A 20,387-nucleotide genomic window follows, 5' to 3' on the forward strand; every position below is an offset into this window, starting at 1 on the left:
GACCGAATTATGTCTACAAACGTTATTTAAAATTTCTTTCAAAAGCCACAAAACATACTGCCAAAGTTGAAAAGATGTTCACTAAAAGCCAAAGGACAGATGTCCAACAAGAAAAATTAAATTAAATTTCATTACAACCAACGTACAACCACATAGTTTAAACATATATATAAAATGTGTAGAAAATAAGTAAATATCATCACCAGCTGTGCTAAAATCCCATAACAAAACAAATCCTCCTATCAAATCCTACGACAATTAAAGTCCTAAAATCCTCTGATTTTCGTCTTTTTTCATTATTTTTCCCATTTAAAACTAATACAGAATTCTTGAGATAAAAAAAATGTTATGAAACGATAGTTTATATTAAAAAAAAAAAAATAGGTTGATAATTTCTTATAATTTGAAGCTGATATATATAGAACAAACAACACCAATAAATTACAATAAATTATATTAAGATCCAAGGATAAAAACAAACGAGTTTGTGACATATTCACAAAGACATATCAAGTTGAGTGCTGTACAACTTATGCATGCAGACATGATCTTCATCCCATCTAAGAGGATGATCGATGTAGGATCTTTAGTGATATGAAGATCCAACGTTCAAAGTTTTAAGCCTACAGAAAATGTTCAATTTGATGAATTCTGCCCTTTAATAATAATTTTCAAAATTAGGAATATACCGAAACCAACCCCACAATTTTTGGATATTTATAATAACAATAATAATAGTTATTAGCATTATCTCTGCAACGACAAAAAGAAAAAAAAAAAAAAAGAATCATTTGAATAGACAACGTATAAACATCAATTATATATATACACAGCTGGCTTTCACCGGAAGCCGTTAATGAAACAAACGTGTTGGTCGTTTTAGGGACCCAACACTTTTAACGCCTTGAGGAAAACGTGGCCATCCCATCTCTTACTTTCTTTGCAATTCGGTACACAAACTCATCAAAAACTAAATATGCACCCACCCTAATATTCTATAAAACACCCTACCTTGTTGTCATTTCCAACACATCAAGGCCTCATGCTGCAAAATTATTATACGCAAACCCTTCTTTGCAAACATCCATCATGGCAAACTCTCTCACATCATTCTAATCTTATATTTATTTATTTATTTATATTATTTATTTATTATTTTTTAATCAAGTGCCTATAAAAAAGATTAAAATTTTGAAAATAAAAAATATAAGATTTATTTAAAGTGTTTAAGAACTAAAATTGGAAGAAATTCAGAAATTAGTGAACCGGGAAATAGAGGTGAAAAGAGAAGGAGAGAAAGGGTATTTTGGTCAAAGAAAAAAAGGGGAAAACAAAATAAGCTATATTGGCGTTGTTGTTTTGTATCGAAGTTTGAGGGAGGGAAAAACGAAACCGAAAACAGAGAGAAATTCCTTTTTTTGGATTATCCACCATTGCTACGTTACATTACAAAAAAAAAAAACCTCCCCAAATGAGCAGTTTCTCCTTCAAATCCTTATCCTGGAGGAAATCCAAATCCTCCAAATCGGATTCTGCTCATTCCTTTTCGTCGGAGGAACAACGGTTTCGGACGGAAAATATGGGAACTCTGAGAGTGCCGGAGACCGTTCCTTCTCCAGCCGAGGACTGTGATAGGCTCAAGAAAGCTTTTGATGGTTGCTTTCCATGAAACTAACTCCCTTTTCACATTTTCATTTTACTTGTCTATTTTTCCAACTTCTCCATATTTCATAATCGACTTATCTGTTGGATTCTGTATGTTTTTGTTTCACTGATTGATTTTTTTTTTTTTTTTTTTTTTTTTTGTGTTCTGTAATTAGTTCAATGTAATGCTTTGAATTGAAGTTATCGTCAGTTCAGTTTTCTTGATTTCGAGGTAGCTAATGTTGAACTCTTTGGCTGCAGTTTTCTTTTTCTCATTTTCTTTATTGATTTACTTTTCTGTAGTTGTATGGATTGTTGTATTTGTTTTTTATTTTTTTATTTATTATTATCAAAATCTGTTTTTCTCTGTTTTATATAATCTACTATTTATTTTAAAGAAAAACTATTTTGGCAGTTTGCGCTAATTTAAAAAGTCGAAGACATTCAGAAAGCTACCTTACTTTCTCTCTCTTTATCTATATTTTAATTTTCAAAATTAATTAAAACTAAAAAACAAATTTAAAAGATGAATCCATTAGAAAGTCTAAGTGAACAAATTAATGGTAAATGAGGTCAAAGGTTTCAAATTTTCAAACATCCACACCTGCTACTCATATTAGACCCTGCCAAATCTTCATGCTTTTCCTTCTTTCTTTTTGTTATCTATGGTGTTTTCCCCCTAAGGAGTGATTGTCTAGCTAGGATAATTTGTATTTCTCATTTTGTGCAACTCCGTGCCGTAATCAAAATTTAACAATGTTAAAATCTCTCATTTAGTGTTCTTTTCTTAGTAGACCTATTGCTCAAAATTGATATAAGAGCTGATACTCATCATCATTTTTTTTATTACGTCCGAGCCGTTGTTGTTTAATTTGTAAGTATTCAAGTTTCTTTGTAGTTTGCTTCCTGATGAAATAGAGCTATTTGGTTCTAGATTTCCTGCAATTTCTTTTATTATTATTCTTATTTTGTACTTTTCACCCAATTGATCACTCATCCTAGATATCACAATTTCACGTTTCTTTCTTGTCTTCTTGATGCATGATTGTTATTTGTGTTTTCTATTTCTAATACTATTTCCCATAATGAGTTAGGATGGGGAACGGATGAGAAGGCATTGATAAGGATATTAGGACAAAGAAATGCAGCTCAAAGGAAGGCAATTAGAGAGACTTATCTCGAGCTATACAACGAGTCGCTGATTGATCGCATCCACGCTGAACTCTCCGGTGATTTTAGAGTATGCTTATTACTAGTAACTCTCTTTACGTTTGCGAAGAAGAAATATATTCCCATTTGTCGTTCTCAATTCACATTCATAGCCCCTCAACCATTCTATACAAGAAACACTTATCCAGTGTTTTTTAAAGCTCAACGCACACAATATAGCGCAATAGTCTCGTGGGGCCTAAGTAAACACTACCCAATGTCCATGTTCCGACTTTGCAGCCAAATAATTTGTATTTTGTTTATTTTAGCTTTTTTCCCCCCTGCTCTCGCCTCTCATGCTTTTAGATGTGAAAATTTGGATGTTCAAGGAGTTGCTCTTAGAGCTGGAATTGAGCAAAAGCCACTTAATTTCCAGAAGTATCTTTTTTTTTTCTTCTTCTCCCAAATCCATCTCTAATTTAAGCTTTTTTTTTTTTTTTTTTTTTTTTTTAATGAGTAGAAAGCCGCAATTTTGTGGGCATATGATCCTGCAGAGAGGGATGCAAGATTGGCAAATGAAGCTTTGAGGTCATATAAGAAAGGGGTCCGTGAGCTTCAAGTATTAGTGGAGATAGCCTGTGCCACATCTCCTCACCATCTGATGGCTGTAAGACAGGCCTACTGTTCTCTCTTTGATTGCTCACTTGAAGAAGACATTTTCTCCACCATCCCGATGCCTCTTAGAAAGGTAAAAGGGCAAAAAGGTTTCTCGTATGGTCTCAACTCAATTGATGCATGGGCTTGACTTCTTGGGCGAGTTGTCTAAATTAGCCACTCTCAGATGAAATACCAAAAACGTTTAGTTTTAAGCAGGGTTTGCTCAAGATTCATTTTTGATTTCTAGAAGCTGAAGACTATAAATGAAATCCCCACAAAATGAAACTAAAGTTTTATCTCCATTGATGCTCGGTGCGTTCAAACTGATGTTAGATAAGTTGCATGGAAGAAAATGTTTCATTCTTTAGGACATTATTCTTTCAAAGCATTTTTTTTTGTTAGGCTTGCCATTTTGGTCCATAAAATGTTCGGTACATTTTCTTATCAAATGCCATTGCATACTACGGCTGAGATTGCAATCACGAAAAACCTTTCGTTTGGACATTGTGTAGCTTTTAGTTGGTGTGGTGAGTTCCTTCAGGCATGATAAAGTGGTGGTGGACAGTATCGTTGCTGATTCAGAAGCTGATTTATTACATGAGGCTATCAAAGCGAAGCAATTAAACCGCAGCGGCGTCATTTGGATACTCAGCACAAGGAATTTCTTTCAGCTTAGAGCAACCTTTGCATCCTATAAGCAAAAGTATGGAAACTCTATTGACCAGGTTCAGCCTTCAATAACAAATGATTTGTTTTTCTTTTTTGTCTTTCCTTTTTCCCTCTTGGAAGTTCAGTTATGCATTTCATTTACAGGACATTGTGAAATGTGGAACTGGTGATTTAGAATCGCTCTTCAAAATGGCGATTTTGTGCATTGACACTCCTGAAAAACACTTCGCTAAGGTGAGATATTATTTCCTTCTAGTTTGTAGGTCTGCTTTTCCCCTCATTTTGTATTTCTAATCGGATTAATAGAAGAAAAGAAAGGAAAAAAAATATATGTTTCTTGAACTCATTTTCTCTCTTCATTTGATTGAAAGTTGAAATACTTCGTTAGGATAAACCCGTCAATACAAAATGTTTATTATTGGTTTAAATCACATTTTGGTTTTTGAACTTTAAGGTTGTTTTATTGTTATTATTATTATTTGGACGAGAAACAATCTTCTTGATGTATGAAGCACATAAAAAAACAGCCCAAATCCAAATGAGTAACAAAAGACATTCTCAATTGAATAAAATAGAGGAAAAGATTATTTAAGTTTTGAACTCTCAAGTTTATTCCGCTTTGTGTTTCGTCAAGAGCTGTATATTTTGATAACACAGCACATAAATCACTCTAAGATCATTGAGGAGAACTCGGAAAGAATATTGGTTGAATTAAAAATAAGAGAGTAATATTTGTTCAATCACCTTACATGGGGTGTTACCATTGTGAAATATTGGTCCAGGTAATCAACAAGGCAATTGTTGGACTTGGAACAGACGAAGATTCTCTAACCAGAGCCATTGTAAGTCGAGCTGAGATAGACACAATGAAAATTAGAGAAGCGTATTCCAACATGTTCAAAGGCCAGCTTGACGATGATGTTATCGGCGACACATCTGGAGACTACAAGGACATGTTGATGATCTTGCTTGGAGCTAATGTTTGATTCTTGCCATCTTCTTCTTTGCTTCTTCTTACCTTTCTCTTTTTCATTGCAAATTCCATGTTTGGTTTTGGGTATTGATTGTAGGCCTTTTAATAAATAATCTTGTTCATCTATGTATATATATATGTTTGGAAGATTGATTTTTTTATCCTTCTCTTCAAGAAATAATAAATAATAAAAAAGGAACATATTGTATCTTGGTACGGTTTTATTTGTTTATCTAATTTTTATGCTTAGGCCCCTAATATGGGTTAAAATAGTGCCACTGCTAACATATATGCCTAATAATAAATTATAACAATATTTCAAATCACTAACAAAGAAATCAAGTCTTTCCTTCCCTATACTTAAACTATATAACAGACTTCATTTCTGACCAAATTGCCTATAAATGACGGAAAATTAAATATTGTAAGGTCAATAAAATAAATACAAAAAATGTCTTAAGAACTAAGAAGAATGTATTTGAGTTAAATAAAATCATTCTTGTAATTCAGAAAAGATTATGTTCCTCAGAACAAATTTGTTATCGAGCATATTTGTATGAGTATATGAATAATATTGTTTTATGTTGCTTTCTAGACCCAATAGAGATCTTCACTAGGACAGATAAGATCATGGATTCATCCTGAGCTCAAATCCTTTGTAATGAACCTTACAGAATTTGTATGGGTTAAATTACAAGTTCAATCTTTGAACTTTGAGACCTTTTATCTCTATTTATTTATTGAACTTTTCTAGAGTGTATAATAACTTTTTAGGACTTTTAAGATTTTTGTAAGTTTAGTAGATATAAAATTGAATTTTACGTCCAAAGAAACTTAAAACTTTCAATTTTGTGTTAGAAAAGATTTAAATAAACACGAAACTCCGAGTTTTTCTTTTAATTCAACAATGTAGTATTAGAAAAAGAGAAGAGGGAACACAGTCTCAAATAAAATCCAGTGGTTCCAAGTGATTTAGAAAAAGGTGGTGGTTGGAAATAAAAGCAAATAATAAATAAACCCTAAACAAAAAAGGAGGCTGAGACAAGTAAGTAAACTGGCTTCTTAAACCAAACAACTTTTAACACCAAGAATTTTAGCAGCATTAACACAGCTTCAAAAGTAGTTGCCTCTCAATAGTCAAAATATAGCCTCACTGATAAAGATTTATATAAAATAAGGTTTTGCAAAACAAACTCATCACAAAGCCTAAAGCCTTCTCAACCAAACTAAATTTAATTAATTTGAAGCAAAGTTGGTTGTGGTTTTCACCTCTCTGCTTTGCAATGAGAACTGCTGGCATTTTTCTAGGCATTTTGCTGTCTTTTCTTTTGCTTGTGAACTTCTGCTATGCAGCAGAAGAAAGTGTTGCTGAATTTCAACCTGGCAAAGGTAATTTGCTTTTCTTTTTTCTTTTTCTTTTTTTTTTGCACATCTCCTTTTAATGAAAAATGGTTCTCTGCCCACATCTTTTATATATATTTATATATAATATTTTAATTATATATGTCTTTTCGCATGGGTGCGAGATTTGAACCTTAAAAATTATCTAAATTAGTTGAGTTATGTTTAGGTTGACCATATTATACGATTTGCTTCATACTAATATACATACATATATATATATATATATTTTGACAAGACCTAGTGTGATGTAAAACGTTTTTGTTTATACAGGAGCAGCTGGTGTAACAGCTAAGAATGGAGAAGAAGAGCAAGAGGAGAAATTCAAGTTTCTTCATCACCACAAACCATACTACAAGAAACCATTTCTAAAGCCAATTCCATACAAACATCCATTTCTCAAGAAGCCTATCCCAGTTCACCCATTCCATAAAAAGCCAATTCCAGTTCACCCTTTTCTGAAGAAGCCAATTACATTCAAGAAGAAGCCCATTCCAGTTCATCCATTCTTCAAGAAGCCAATTCACCCACCAGTCTTCCACACCCATCCTTGAAAAATCCCTTCTTCTTCCACTTTCATATGCTATATAAGAATGACAATGTTGTCTGTGACATAATGAAGTGAGAGTTTAATTTTATTTACCAAAAAAAAAAAAAAAAAAGAAGCCGTCAGTTCTATTATTTCTGTCATTTGTGTTAAGTATATTATTTGGATGAAGTTATTTTCAAATAAAGCTTTGTATTGTCTGTGTTGTTTCTGTTTAAACTGTCATTGTAAGTTTCAACTATGAAGTGCTTTTGTTTATTTACCAATGGAACAGTTAAGGCACTACTGAACTCCTCTTGGTTTTGATCTAAGAAATCCATGAGAAATAGCAGTGTTGAGTGATGCTATTGGTGAATATAGACATGATAAAGTAAGCCAAAAATCAAGAAAAGGCAAGTTTATGTTGAGTGATGTTATGAATGAACTAAAATTGGACAGAACACTTTTAAATAATTAATATAATTAATCTTCCCCTTCCCTCTCAAAACAAAACACTTTTAAATAATTAAGCCATCAAAAAATTAAATAAAAGTTGATACAAAACCCACAAACTTTTTCAGAGCATTAAATTAACACTCAACATCCAAAAGTAGATGCCATTCAAAATGGCTTTGTTATTGTTGAAGGCTATATAATAATGAGGATACACATAAACCAAACTCATCACAATATAAAACTCTTTTGGAATAATAATTAATGAAGACTGATTCTCTGTTTTTTTTTTTTGGCCATTCTGCTGTCCTTGCTTTTGCTCGTCAACTTATGAACTTAGTTGATACTATTTAGAATTTCCAATTGATTCAAAAGTTTTAGGGGAAGGATGAAGCAAATTTAATATCATACGTTAACAATTAATTTTGATTCAATAAATCCAAAAGAGAGGGAGTAGTGTGATAAAGTACTCAACTGTTGAGGCCAAACAACTTTAATTTAAGGAGAAAAAAAAGGTAATTTTTGAAGATGTGCAATAAAAATAAATAAATGCACATAGTTTAGTTTTCTGATTAATCCAACAACATAGAGTTATTATCCCATAATAATGAAAAAAGATGTTAATTAACGAATGGTGTATTAATAATTTAGCATAGGTTGGCATCGGAAACTAGACTTGATTAATTAATTAATGCTAATATGAACTCAAAGCAAATAAAGCCGAGTGAAACTCCAACTCTTAAACACACATTCATTTCAAGCCATCTAAAGAAGTGTTTCTTTTTTTTTTTTTCTGTCACTGGAAAAACAAAAATTGTTGTGGTTTTCAATTTGAGTTTAGGAATAATTTACTAGCTTGTCATATATTTTTCCATTTTGTAGATATCACACACAAAAAAAAAGTTCAACAAAATTGATACATCTAATAGTACTTATTTGTGGTTTATATTTTTACAATAAATATACATATTTTTCTCCATCCAATTCTTGAACGAAAATTCAAAATCTTTTGTTATAAATCCAAGTATTTGTATCAAATGTATCTTAAGGAGGTTTGAATTTTTTTTATTTGTTATTTTTGTAAAAATAAATATGTGTTATGAGCCTAATTTTTTAAACTTATTATTTGGTTAGAACATGCAAGGAGGAAAAAACCATAAAACAACGCTAAATACTACAATGTTCATATTTATTACTTTTCCATAACATAGTATAGTTTTTAAGAATATTGTGGTAATGTAGGGCATTAAATAAATTAATATTGTATGGTAGGTAGTGTAGTAGTAGAATTTTTGCAATAAAATGGATGTTGAAATAATTTGGTTATGTAAAGGTCATTAAATACTACCATTTATTATTTTTCATAAAGTTTGGTATAAAAAAAAACAAGCATTCCAAATAATGATCAATATATCGAATCAATATTATATCAACAAAATATCGAAACCCACAAATATTTTGGTAGTATAGGATTTAATTTAAATTAATATTTAAGTTGTTAGTTTTTTGGTATTGAAATTGGTAGATGAAATTTTACTATGTTTTATAAGTTATGTATAAAAGAAATAAAAAATATCAATTAATCTCGACATCAAGGTAAAATTGTTTGGTTTTAAGAAATATGAAATTGATTAAAATGTTTAATGATAGTATTTACAATTTACTGAAAAGAAACGCAATATGCGTATTTATTTTTAAAATTTGTAGTTTAGAATGCTAATGGAAAATATATATATATATATATATATATATAACGAATTAAGAAATATTCCTTCAAAACTTAAATTAAAAATAAAAAGTGCGTCATGATAACGAAAAAAGAGGTTAGTAAAAAGATAGAAAGATATAGGTGGCAGCTGGAAATTGGATTAAATGATAATAAATACTAAGCAGAACAAGCGGGTGAGATTACCGACTCTTAAACAAACCTTTAATTTAAAGGCCCTTTGAAGAAAGGTTAAAAAATCATGAATAGTTTTAGCTAAGCCAGCAGTCAAATTCACACCCTCTAAAGTAGCTATCAAAGTAAACACTTTGTCCATTCATAGCTACACTATAAAATGGGACAATAAAGCCCTTCCGAACCAATAAGCACTTCCAAATCAAAATTTGGCTCTGCCACCTTTTACCTCTCTACTTTTGCAATGAAGACTATTTCCATTTGTATGGCCGTCTTTCTCTCCTTGTTTTTGCTTGCCAACTTCTGCTATGCAGCAGAAGAAAATGAAGCTGCCTTTCTGCCTGCTCGAGGTATTTTCACTAATTCCTTTTCTTCTTTTTGGGTCACTTTCAACAATATGTGGGAGTTAAGTTATGCTCGAGTCAGCGTTTCAGTCATTTTCAGGCACAAAATGCTTGTTTTGCACAACCACTTTTGAACGATATCACAGTTTTGTTCTGTCATACTACACCTGTTAATTTGTACATAAAATTCTAGTAGAAGAGGTAAGGAAACAGTATCTAAGAGCATTTTCATATTTTCATTATGCAGGAGCTGATATCACCAAAAATGGAGAAGAAGCCAAAGAAGAGAAATTCAAGTTTCTTCCTCACCACATACCATTCTACAAGAAGCCCATTTTCAAGCCAATTCCTCATCAACCAATCATCAAGAAGCCATTTCCTAAACCATATCATCCACCAGTGCTCCCCAGCCATCCTTGAAAGTATGCTCGATCTTATAATGCAATGGAATAAGAACACATGTAGTAACCTTAAGCTTTATCTTAGTTTCATTTTAGAAGTTCATAAATGATCAGAAGGCTTCAAGCTGAGAGTCAAGAGGATATACGAAGAAAACAATAATTTGGTTAGGGGGAAAATAAAGAGACAGTGAGCTCTCTATACTACTCATGTAATGTACTGTTATGTTCAAGGTGGGGTGTTGATCATGCAATGTAGCAATAGAACAAAATATGTTGAGTCCAGTGTGTATTTTGGCCCAAAATATATTCACATTACCTTCACTACAAATCCTGTGAATCTCCAATTTACACTTGTTTATGACAGCTTTTACTTGCCCCTTGTACCTGAAATTTAATCACAATTTGGGAGCCAATTGTAGAAACAATTTTTTTTTTTTTTCTAACTGTGGGTGGGTGTCTTGCGAAAGTAATGGTCATTGTAGACTTAAAGTAACTGAATAAATGACGAAAAGCTAAAGCAAAACAAGCTATCAATGATAACAGACTAAAAAAAGACTGAGAGAAAGTGACTTCTCAAAAATAGTAATCTGAACACGTTATAACTTTCAGAGGAGACAAATTTTAGTTAAATTAATGAGTCCATAACAATCAATGAGAAAATTTTGATAAAGTACAAACATTATGATCCTAATAATTATGCATTCATATTAGCATGAACTTAGTATACTGCTCTGGAAGAATGTTCAACCTTGTTTATTTCTTCATTTATATTCCTTTCGAACTGCGACTTTGGTGAGATTAATAAAGAATATATGCCACCAATAACTAAAAGCCTTCTCATCTGTTCCCAAAACCAGCCAGTTAACAAGAAAGGGTATCAGCGATTAGACCATAGCCATGAATTCCCAAAACAGAAAGAAAAATCGAAGAACAAGTTCACTTATCTTTTTTATCTTAGTTCGTTAAATGCATACTATAAACCAGAAACCTCAGACATGAAGCAAACGATGGATGATTGAGTAACATTTTAGGTTAATCCCGTTTTTTACCCCACCTGTAATAGAACTTATAAATAGGACCCTCCCCTCTTATATGTAACAATTTATCACTTTAATAAAAGATTCATAGGAGTGATTTGTTGAAGTTTTATCCATTGAAGCTACTTAGACTACATCACTAGAGAAAAAAATAAACTAAACAAAAACATTACCAATAATAATAGAGAGAAGAAAATATATTGATATGTTCCATTATACCCATGTAAAGGATGGAAAAAGGAGGAATGCATGACAACAAGTTTCTGGTGGAACATGAGAAATTCCTTCTTTTGCTAACATATGGGTAGGTCTTCACAAAATATGAATGGGGAATTTGGCCATAGAAGTTTCTGTACTGTTGGCTATATTGTCACGAGAAACTCACAACGCCTTAAAGTTTCCATCATTTTAAATCCAAGAAATCATTTGGAAAGTTTTGTTTAGAAAACAGTACACATATTAATAGGATGATTATGAATCACAACGATATCTCTATTTAGGATTCAAGAAGCAAGGAACTAATACAAATCATCTAAGAGAGGATCAGAAGATGACCACCTAATGGACGTATCCATTCAATTATTACTCTTCAATGTTCAAACTCAACATGAAATTGTATAACAAAAAATAGACGGGAAATACAATTGTAATCAATAGATTCAGTACTTTGCTATGAACCTACTAAAGATCCAACTTTATTAGATGCTGATGTCACACGTTCTTGTTCATAAACGGAACGAAACTCAGATCTGGTTTCCCACAAAATTTTTTCTAAATCACATTCTACGAGGGTGTCTACCAAAGTTGGTAAATCTTGTAATCAAGTTGAATTTACCAGTTGCTGTGTGGAGGTTGACACTGATGCCAGTAAGAAGTCCGGAGGTTGCAGACAGGGCAGGCAATAAGCATCGGCTGCTGTTTCATAGTTAACTTCCAATTCATCGCTCTTTTCATCAAGTTCATCATTTTCCATAGCCTCCTGATCAAAGCAATTTACACAGAGTTTTTATTCATATGCGTTTATCTTTCAAATAATACAGCTACTATGAGACATATTCTACCGATCATTCCTTCCTTAGCTTCTTAGGCCTTCATTTCTTTGAGCATAAATGCAGCATTAGAAAAAAAAAATTCAGCTTTTAAGACTCAAAATACTCAATCAACTTAGACATACATTGGTTGAGCTGAGTTCATATAAACACCCTTCAAAGTTCTTTTGTCAATTTTTGCCACTAATGAAGCTAGTAAAATATTCAATACCATAGGTGCTCAATTCGGAGTGGCAACCATTGATATCTCTGTTCTATTTTGAATAAAAATTAAAAAGCAAATGGGTAGGAGTTACCTGTATCGGATAGCAGTGGAATGTAGGAAGAAATCGACTCTTACAATGCTCATTGAAGTATAAAGTTATCAGAAGTAGTGGAATTGTGGAAATGGAAGCTGCTGGCTTGGACTTCAGTCCAAAAAGGCCAATCATGGTAACTTGCATTAGAAGGATCCCTATTATTATATAGTGATGAATGTGAGGCCAATATAGTCCAAATGTGTCATAAGTGGTTGCATAAACGTCTTCAATCTGCAAGAAATAAGCTTAAAATAAGTCATTTAGAAGCTTGCCTCATTAAAAACAAGTCATTTTGAAGTCAGATGATTGATCTTATTTAACCTTGATGTTATTTTATGTAGGGGAAGATTGACCGACGACTGTGATCAAAATCTTAACCACTCAGGTCAATTCATGAATGGACAATTAAAATTGTTAAACAATGGTCCAAGATTGAAGACCAGTTTCCAGCGAAATGTCCACTAAAACATTCAAAAGATAATCTCTTGTTCGAGAAAAGGAATAGGTTGTACCTATGTACAAAACCAGCACCATGAACTTAATTCTCCATTCACAAGTACACAAGACTAACCATTCCTGACTTAGGCTAGGAGTACATGCTCACCATAGGCGGAACAATTGACCAAACCCAGAGTTTCAAGAAAAATCCATTTTTTTCTCTAACAAGATATAGATGATAAATACTTACACGAAATAAAAGAAAAACCCAATTGGGTAATAAGACTAGAGGGAGAAGTAACCTGATTGACATATACAACATAGCCCAAGCAGAAGTAGCCAATGAGAAATGGAAGCAGCAATGGTGCAACAACTGCATATACCATGCCAATGAGTAGGAAGAGAGAAATAAAAGGGATAATTCTAGCATGTGGGAGAGAGTACAAATAAGCTTCTTTTTCCTTTCTACTGCAACATAAACATGACTTTAGAAGATCCCAAGATAGTAAACCAGGTTGAAGAATCTCTAAAGAAAATCCTGATAAGCCACTTGTCAATATATATGTCGCAAAGAAATCAGCCTGTAACACAAAGGTAACCTCCAACCAATAAAATAGTTGATGCAAATTCATATTAATAAATTGGGTAAAAATCAACTCATACCTTTCAACGTTGGGGTGTATCAATTAAAACCTTAAACTAATAGCTGAGATAATTTAAATTCTATGTTTTCATAAGTGAATCAATTCAAATTTTAGACCCTCCATCAGTGATCTATAACTATTTTCACTTCATTCCATTTAAAAACAACTCCTAATTCACCAATAAAATTATTCTTCTCCCAGCATCTCACCAAATTAATAAGAAAAAAATATCATGTAATTCTTAAACAAGTATAGACAACTAGGGGAAGATGAGTTTTTTTTCCTTTTTTTTTAACATAGGGGAAGATGAGTTGATGAAAACTATTCATATCAATAAAAGATCATTAATACCCAATTGATTCTAGCATTTCTTTCTAATATTATGTTAATCCATACAAATAAATAACTTTTATACACGTGAAAGTTGTATATTAATGATTTTGAAACACAATTCTAATGGAGTGTGTAAATTGATTCATTTATGAAAGTATAAATATAAAGTTTAAAGTTTAAATTGATACAATTATTAGTTTGGAGTTTCAATTTATGCAACTCCCAAAGTTTAGCTAGGGCAGAAATTGATTTTTTCTCTTGATAAATTTAAAAACAAAAAGCATCTATACATTGAAAGCAAATAATTTTTTCCAAGCATGCATGCAATGTATTCAAGAATCAAATCCACTCAGGACGCAGTGTAGCAGTCAGAAACTATGAACAAGAGGCATACTTGGGCAGATACAGCACTTGCAAGATGACTGGGGAAGTTTCTAGGATGTGTAAGATATTCTTCAAGTTCATCCAGTAAGGATCCTGATAATAAACTCAAAAAGAACACATTTCCCACCAAAAAATAAAAAACCATGTTACAAGCTTTTATCTCCTCGTTACTCCTTGAAACACAGCCGGCTAGTTTGGCCATTGCAAGCATTGCGAAAGGGACCACATATATAAATCCATTTAGGATTGCACTGGGAAGATAACCCGTCACAATGGAGCTTAATCCTGGTCTGAAGGAAAAATTGATGCATTAGAATCTTCATGGATGCAGTCTAATAAATGGATATCAGAGATGCAGAAAGAGAAATCTGATTTAGAAAGAATACATAAAAGAAGCAATATAATTGTCATATGCTTGTTGTTGGGTAAGCACATTTCATTCAAACTTTCAGATAACTACACTAGCTCTCAAGATTTCAAGATGTGGTGACCCAAAATGGAAATAAATCTAAATAATAGTAATCCTCAACAGCAAATGCATGAGTTTTACTTGGCTACAAGAATCAATTTTCGACGTTTATTTGTTAGGCCATAAGTGGAAGGGTGATAATGGAATTAACACATTATCCAATCAAATGAAACCAAGGATTATATGAAAGAAGAAAAAACTGTATACTACATAACATTTTTACCAAAGGAAACGGAAAAAAATATGAAAATGGACAATAGGAGTCAATTGATAAAAAGAAGAAAAAAAGATAACAGGATGATTCATAAGACAAGAAATGCCACAAAAATAAAATTACATCATGTTTATTGCCATGGCTGGTGGAAACCACTTCTTTAATTTCTCAAATTTGGCTATTCCTTGAACAGCAGTGACCGGGATTGCAAAGAAAATCGTAAGAAGGAATGCCCCAACAATAACTCCAAATTCACGAATGGGCAAAAGTCTAACAGGGATTGCCAAATTCTTCCATGATACATCCCTTGGTTCTGGAGCCAACTCAGTGATCCACATAAGAGGATTTAAGGAGTGTTGTGACTGAGAAGCCAATGCAGCACCCAAACGAGACTTGAATGTAACAAAGGCTACAGGAAGCTCCTACAGCATATAAAATATTCAAATGATAAGTACTGTATTATGGACCTGAAGAATCCCAAGATTTTAAGTTACCAGAAGGGATGGGGTATTAGCACGCATATCACACTATCGTCTAATACTATCATTCAACATAAAGAGATGTGATGGAACTACTTTGCCCTGAGAATATCAAATACAAAGCACCTGGTCAGTAGAAAGCATCTGATTAACAAAATGACAAGAATTTTTTTTTCTACTTTTATATTGAAAATGACGATCATAGTCAAGCAACCTCCAATACTAGAATCTAGATTATAAAGTATCGGTGAAGTATAATAACTGAATCTGGTAAAATTACCTTGTGCTTAGCTGCAGTTTGGACCTGCAAGTTATGAATTATATCATGATACTTCCGAAGCTTTTCCTCAAGGAGAGCTATCTTCATTGCATTTTGCTGAGATGTATATGAGAGCAAGGGCTCTCTCTTATCATTCAGAAAACCGAACTTTTTTCTTCCTTCCTCAATCTTTCCCATGATAGACTTCGCCTTCTTCTGCAAATAATCATCTACGCATCAGATGATCAGAAGTCTTTAATAAGAACATTTAAGTAAAGTAAGAACTATATCTCAAGTACTCAAGAAGTTTTAAATATTACCAACAAATGGTCAAGCTCTTTTACATCAGATAATATTTGGTAAGAATGATAAGTACGTGGATGATACTTTGAGAAAAAGTGCTCAACATTACACCCATGAGCCTTGTGTTCAATGCATAAAGGAATTTCACGAACTAGAAGAGTAAACTGATCAGACCGTTGTCTCATGCTCTTAAGTTGTTGAATTCTCTTAACCAATATCCCCTTATACTCCTGAAACAAATTGATGGATGCAGTTAACTATATTTTCCCACGTATCTGTTATAAATAAATGCTTCTTCAGGGTTAATAGTTACCTTATGCAAGAGGTATATTCCATAAAATGATATGAAGCATAAATATGAAAAATGTACCCAAAGCCTGAGGAAAAGGAAAAAAATTAATGAAGAACATAGATGCAGAAAATAGGGTGCTCATTATACCAGAGCTAAAGGCCTAGAAAACCATATAGATATGACTGGAGAACAAATATAAAATGAGACACAGAAAGTTAAGCTGATCTAACTTCTTCTGTCAATTTTCAGCTGTTCAGTTATGTACATGGATCTGCTTTATTGGGTTAGGCTGTGTAACAAATGAGCATTTTTAAGTGATGCGCTGAATGAAACTCAAGAATTAAGTGCAAGTGTGGTTGGTCGAACACTCATTTCTTCATTTTTTCTGTCTAGCTAAACCCAAAAGTATTTCCAGGTTAACAGAGGCAGATTGACATGCATCAACATAGTTTCAGCTTTCTACAATCCTAGTAGATTCAAAGAGTTGTATACTCTGGAATAACCAAATATCTTAGTATTCATCTGAAATGCCAGAGAATGGGATGCATTTTCTAAACAGCTAAGGCAGTATTTGTATTCAACACCGAACATATAAGCCAATTAACAAAAATAACCATCCTTCCACCGTCTGCTTAGTATAATTCTGGTCAACATAAGCCATTGACTTGATTATGAGCCGTTGGTGGCTTCCATATTATATACAATTCTAGCATCAAATTTTACATTTACATTAAATTAAAATTATTTTATTTTGTTCATTTTTGTTCAACAATATCGAACAATCAACATTTTGGATGTTAATTGGTGCCTTGTCCATTGAGCTAGGATCAGATTGGCCATTGACACCGAATTAACTTCAAAAAGCAAAATTAATAATAATCTAAGGGTTAAAGTAGATATTAGCCTATAACCTACAAGGAAATGAGACATTGCTAATGAAACAGAAAAGGCGAGGAGATTCGGTACTAACAAGTCAGATCCTTCTCTGATATTGGATATTGTCAAAGAATCCAGAGAATGGTAGCTCCCGGACGACTTATCCTGGCTGAAGTAATTTACGGGGAGAAGTACGACCAACCCAATAAGAGAGCTCACGAAAGAGAAAGTAATGCTACATCCAGAAGCAAACCAGATTAAGTTGATCGAAGACCATCGCATATAAATTATCCATGACTAACTTGAAACCAATCAATCATAAACTTAGAGCAGTTCCAAAGGACGTGAAGATCAAATCATTCTAAGAAAATAAACTGGCAAAGTTTTTTTTACCAAATGGTTAAACCCAATCGAGATTCAATAACGCAAAAACGAGGCAAATGAGAAGTGAAAATGCAGAGAAATTGCACCCGAGCTTGAAGAGTCTGATGGTAACGAGGGCATCAAGGCCACCGGAAGAGAGTATTTCATCTTCGGAGACGCGAAAAGCCCGAGGAATCCAAGCGACGGAAGGGAGAAGTCGATGGAAAGTGAAAGGTTCAAATGAAATGCGGTGGCGGAGAGAGAGTCGGCGAGCGTAATAAATAGCGGCATTTGATGGCTGCTTCTTGAGGATGGAGAAGATGGAGAGAACTATTAAGGCCAAGCCTATGTTAATGGCGGCAGAAGCGAACAAACTTCCGGAATCCATTTTGTTTGAAGGAGCTAAACTACAACAATACGATCCTTAAACATCCCCGTCGAGAAACCACCGCCGTCCCGTCGTCGATGATACGTGGCGGGAAACTACATGCAAGGAGGTCCTGAGTTAATGCTTCGTGGCAAAATGTAAACGAATCTACCGGCAAATTATAGAGTCGAATCCGTATCCTTAATTCTGTTGTCTTCCTATTAATTATTTATCATCATATCATATTTTTTGAATTAAATTTCACTTTAAGCAATTATTTGAAGGGAAATTATTTTAAATTGTTCTTGAGTTATCAAACTCCCTTTCAAATTTTCATATTTGAAAAAAAAAATGAAAATTTTTAATGAGACATTTCTTTTTTAACAAATTTTAAAAATTAACCAAAATATCATATTTTATTCATATACAAAAGTAGACTAGTTTTTCTCTGTCTATTATAGTTTTATTACAAATCGCTATATTTTACTATATTTATAAATACTTTTACGAATTTCATTCATATTTACTTTTATACCATTTTCTTTACTTCTAGCCAAATTTGTGCTACGTGCGCTGCTTCTGCACATGCTTTGGTCGCTTACTGAAATAATATCAATAACCGTTAATAACAGCTTGATTAATGGCCCGACAAGTTGATTAGTGGTGACGGTTTTTCCTCTATCGTGATAGGCAACAAAATTGTTGAGAGTGTCTTGAAACAAATTGTTTGAGTATATTCCTCTCAGAAGGAACAGCTGGTGTTTCAATATATGTGTAGTTTGATACAAGTTGTTGCAGGTGACTTCATCGCTTTCTGATAAGCAACAAGGTTTTCTCCGTTTGAAGCAAAACAATGAGCGTTACACAGTCACTTACATGTCTAAACTCACAAAGTTTGTTTTGATATCAAGAAGTTTGTGCTGTTTTGAGTGACCTGTTCATCATTCTTGTTCTAGATTTCTTTCCATATACTGCAAAGTTTGGGCCTTAACGAAACTAAACTGCTTCTCAATGATCTAAAGATTGATCGGTTGCTATTGTCAGTTAACAAAACTATCTGTTTTAGATTGGTTCTTTACATCCTTTGGATAATCATTTGCGTTTTAGCTTAGGAGATGCAGGCGTGTGTTAGAGAACTAACGATAGCAGTAAGTAACCCATTAATGGATGAGAAAATATCCCTATTTCACATGTTTTCGCATCCCATTAGATTGGCATGAAAAGTATAAGTGTGAAAGTCACTAGAAAATCTGTGCACCTGTCTGAGGCCTGGAAAAACTAAAAAATATGAAGAGAAAGGGTATTTAGAAATTATTCAGATTGTGATAGGATCACATGGATACATAATTCAGTCATGCCTTCATAGTAAAAATTCTATATAGTTGGCTGTTGGTTACGCATCTGGTGTACATCCTGCAGTTGCTGATGTTTATCATGTAGTTACACTAACATCAAAGCAAGCATCACAAATCCAACAACAGCACAAAGCAAAGATGCTGCAAAGAATTTCTAAAACTATTAGTTTATGAAACACACTTAACAGCTAAACCGACTGCATCTGCTCAATGAAAAGGCAGTAACTATTTAGAAATTGAACGAAAACATGTCAGAATCGGATCGCTAATAGGTGGAACGGAAACATGTTGGTTAAGAACCACTTACCATCCTTCAAGGAAGCTTTTGTTCCCTTTCTTTTGTGTACGTGGGCATCGAAAACTCTTTGTTCCTGATAAGTGAGTCGAAACAAGATTTATATGAACTTCTTCCCTACCATTATATTGAAACTAAGAGCATATAAGAAAGAAATCAGAAACCTGATGGCAGAGGCTGAGGTTGGTCTGGAGCATCAGGTACATGGCAGCACTTGTTTTTTCTTGCGTCTTCATGTGCCATCGGACGAACAACAGATCAGTGGTCCTGAGGTTCACTACTTCGTATTCTGTTTCAAAGGAATGATTAATTCTCTCCAATCTCAATGAACAACTCTAACATTGTTTGCCTATGTATGCTTATAGAGTGATTTAATTTACCTAACTGAGAATCTTCTTTTCATTTATGTTCAAGAGTATGCTCACAGCTAAGCTCATACATTCTCCAGAGTCTTCAAGAAAGTAGAACGAAGATTAGAGTGAAAGATTCTTCTTTGTATGAAACAGACAAATTTAAGAATCATTAAGTGTGAAAACATTTAAAACTTTACCGAGATAGAAATTTTTTTATTCTATTTCAGCAATGATAGAACATAAAGTGTAAAACTTAAAACTGCAAAGTTATACCATCTATAGTAAAGGAATAAATTGAAAAATGTCAATACTTAATAGACTACATAGAGAAAAAAAAAACACTTAAACATCAAGGACTAAAGCATACAATTGGTCTTAAAATTTAGCCTAGCAAAAATGATTCGTTCAGAGGTCTCAAGAGGTCTCGAGCTACCTTGAGCTGTCCCTACCCAGGAAAAAGG

General features: G+C 33.1%; 2 protein-coding genes and 1 long non-coding RNA gene across 13 annotated transcripts; 2 read left to right on the plus strand and 1 right to left on the minus strand.

The window, feature by feature from the left end:
• The first annotated feature begins 1,226 nt into the window (after positions 1 to 1,226).
• LOC103489494 (annexin D3) lies at positions 1,227 to 7,259 on the plus strand. The gene is made up of 7 exons (XM_008448707.3): positions 1,227 to 1,655; positions 2,739 to 2,884; positions 3,314 to 3,541; positions 3,963 to 4,175; positions 4,264 to 4,353; positions 4,902 to 6,481; positions 6,767 to 7,259. The coding sequence occupies exons 1-6, from the start codon at positions 1,472 to 1,474 to the stop codon at positions 5,103 to 5,105; spliced, it is 1,065 nt and encodes a 354-aa protein (XP_008446929.2). The 5' UTR covers positions 1,227 to 1,471; the 3' UTR covers positions 5,106 to 6,481; positions 6,767 to 7,259.
• A 2,063-nt stretch (positions 7,260 to 9,322) lies between these two features.
• On the minus strand, positions 9,323 to 20,198 carry LOC103489491 (CSC1-like protein At3g54510). 11 transcript variants are annotated; one of them, XR_007824301.1, is made up of 15 exons: positions 19,738 to 19,813; positions 19,586 to 19,649; positions 17,664 to 19,201; positions 17,288 to 17,428; positions 16,339 to 16,402; positions 16,043 to 16,255; positions 15,744 to 15,938; positions 15,108 to 15,406; positions 14,312 to 14,591; positions 13,243 to 13,521; positions 12,500 to 12,733; positions 11,990 to 12,133; positions 10,866 to 10,958; positions 10,033 to 10,501; positions 9,323 to 9,883 (listed from the first exon to the last, which is right to left on the minus strand). XR_007824301.1 is itself a non-coding variant. In XM_051090978.1 (15 exons), exons 3-15 carry the CDS (start codon positions 19,814 to 19,816, stop codon positions 10,463 to 10,465), a joined length of 2,124 nt encoding a protein of 707 aa, XP_050946935.1. In that variant the 5' UTR covers positions 19,817 to 19,862; positions 19,954 to 20,024; positions 20,124 to 20,198; the 3' UTR covers positions 9,323 to 10,462. The 11 variants fall into 11 exon arrangements, 10 of the variants coding, with proteins under 10 accessions (XP_050946935.1, XP_050946928.1, XP_050946929.1 ...); XM_051090978.1 differs by lacking the exon at positions 17,664 to 19,201 and adding exons at positions 19,954 to 20,024; positions 20,124 to 20,198 and having other exon boundaries at positions 9,323 to 10,501; positions 19,738 to 19,862; XM_051090971.1 differs by having other exon boundaries at positions 9,323 to 10,242; positions 10,434 to 10,501.
• LOC103489492 (uncharacterized) lies at positions 9,569 to 10,445 on the plus strand. Its single transcript, XR_537602.3, has 2 exons — positions 9,569 to 9,722; positions 9,964 to 10,445. It is a non-coding gene; the product is annotated as an uncharacterized LOC103489492 (long non-coding RNA).
• Positions 20,199 to 20,387: the final 189 nt, after the last annotated feature.

This window comes from Cucumis melo, chromosome 10, assembly GCF_025177605.1.
Source record: "Cucumis melo cultivar AY chromosome 10, USDA_Cmelo_AY_1.0, whole genome shotgun sequence".
NCBI lineage: Eukaryota > Viridiplantae > Streptophyta > Magnoliopsida > Cucurbitales > Cucurbitaceae > Cucumis > Cucumis melo.

Bases quoted from the DNA above. Each gene is read 5' to 3' on its own strand.
- LOC103489491 (XM_051090971.1), bottom strand. From the start codon at position 17,944: ATGGATTCCGGAAGTTTGTTCGCTTCTGCCGCCATTAACATAGGCTTG. The intron at 17,429-17,663 runs GTGCAATTTCTC...TTCTGGATGTAG, and splicing joins ATCAGACTCTTCAAGCTCGG to CATTACTTTCTCTTTCGTGA. The intron at 13,522-14,311 runs GTATGCCTCTTG...TTTGTGTTACAG, and splicing joins CAAGTGCTGTATCTGCCCAA to GCTGATTTCTTTGCGACATA.
- LOC103489494 (XM_008448707.3), top strand. From the start codon at position 1,472: ATGAGCAGTTTCTCCTTCAAATCCTTATCCTGGAGGAAATCCAAATCC. The intron at 1,656-2,738 runs GTTGCTTTCCAT...ATAATGAGTTAG, and splicing joins GCTCAAGAAAGCTTTTGATG to GATGGGGAACGGATGAGAAG. The intron at 3,542-3,962 runs GTAAAAGGGCAA...GACATTGTGTAG, and splicing joins TCCCGATGCCTCTTAGAAAG to CTTTTAGTTGGTGTGGTGAG.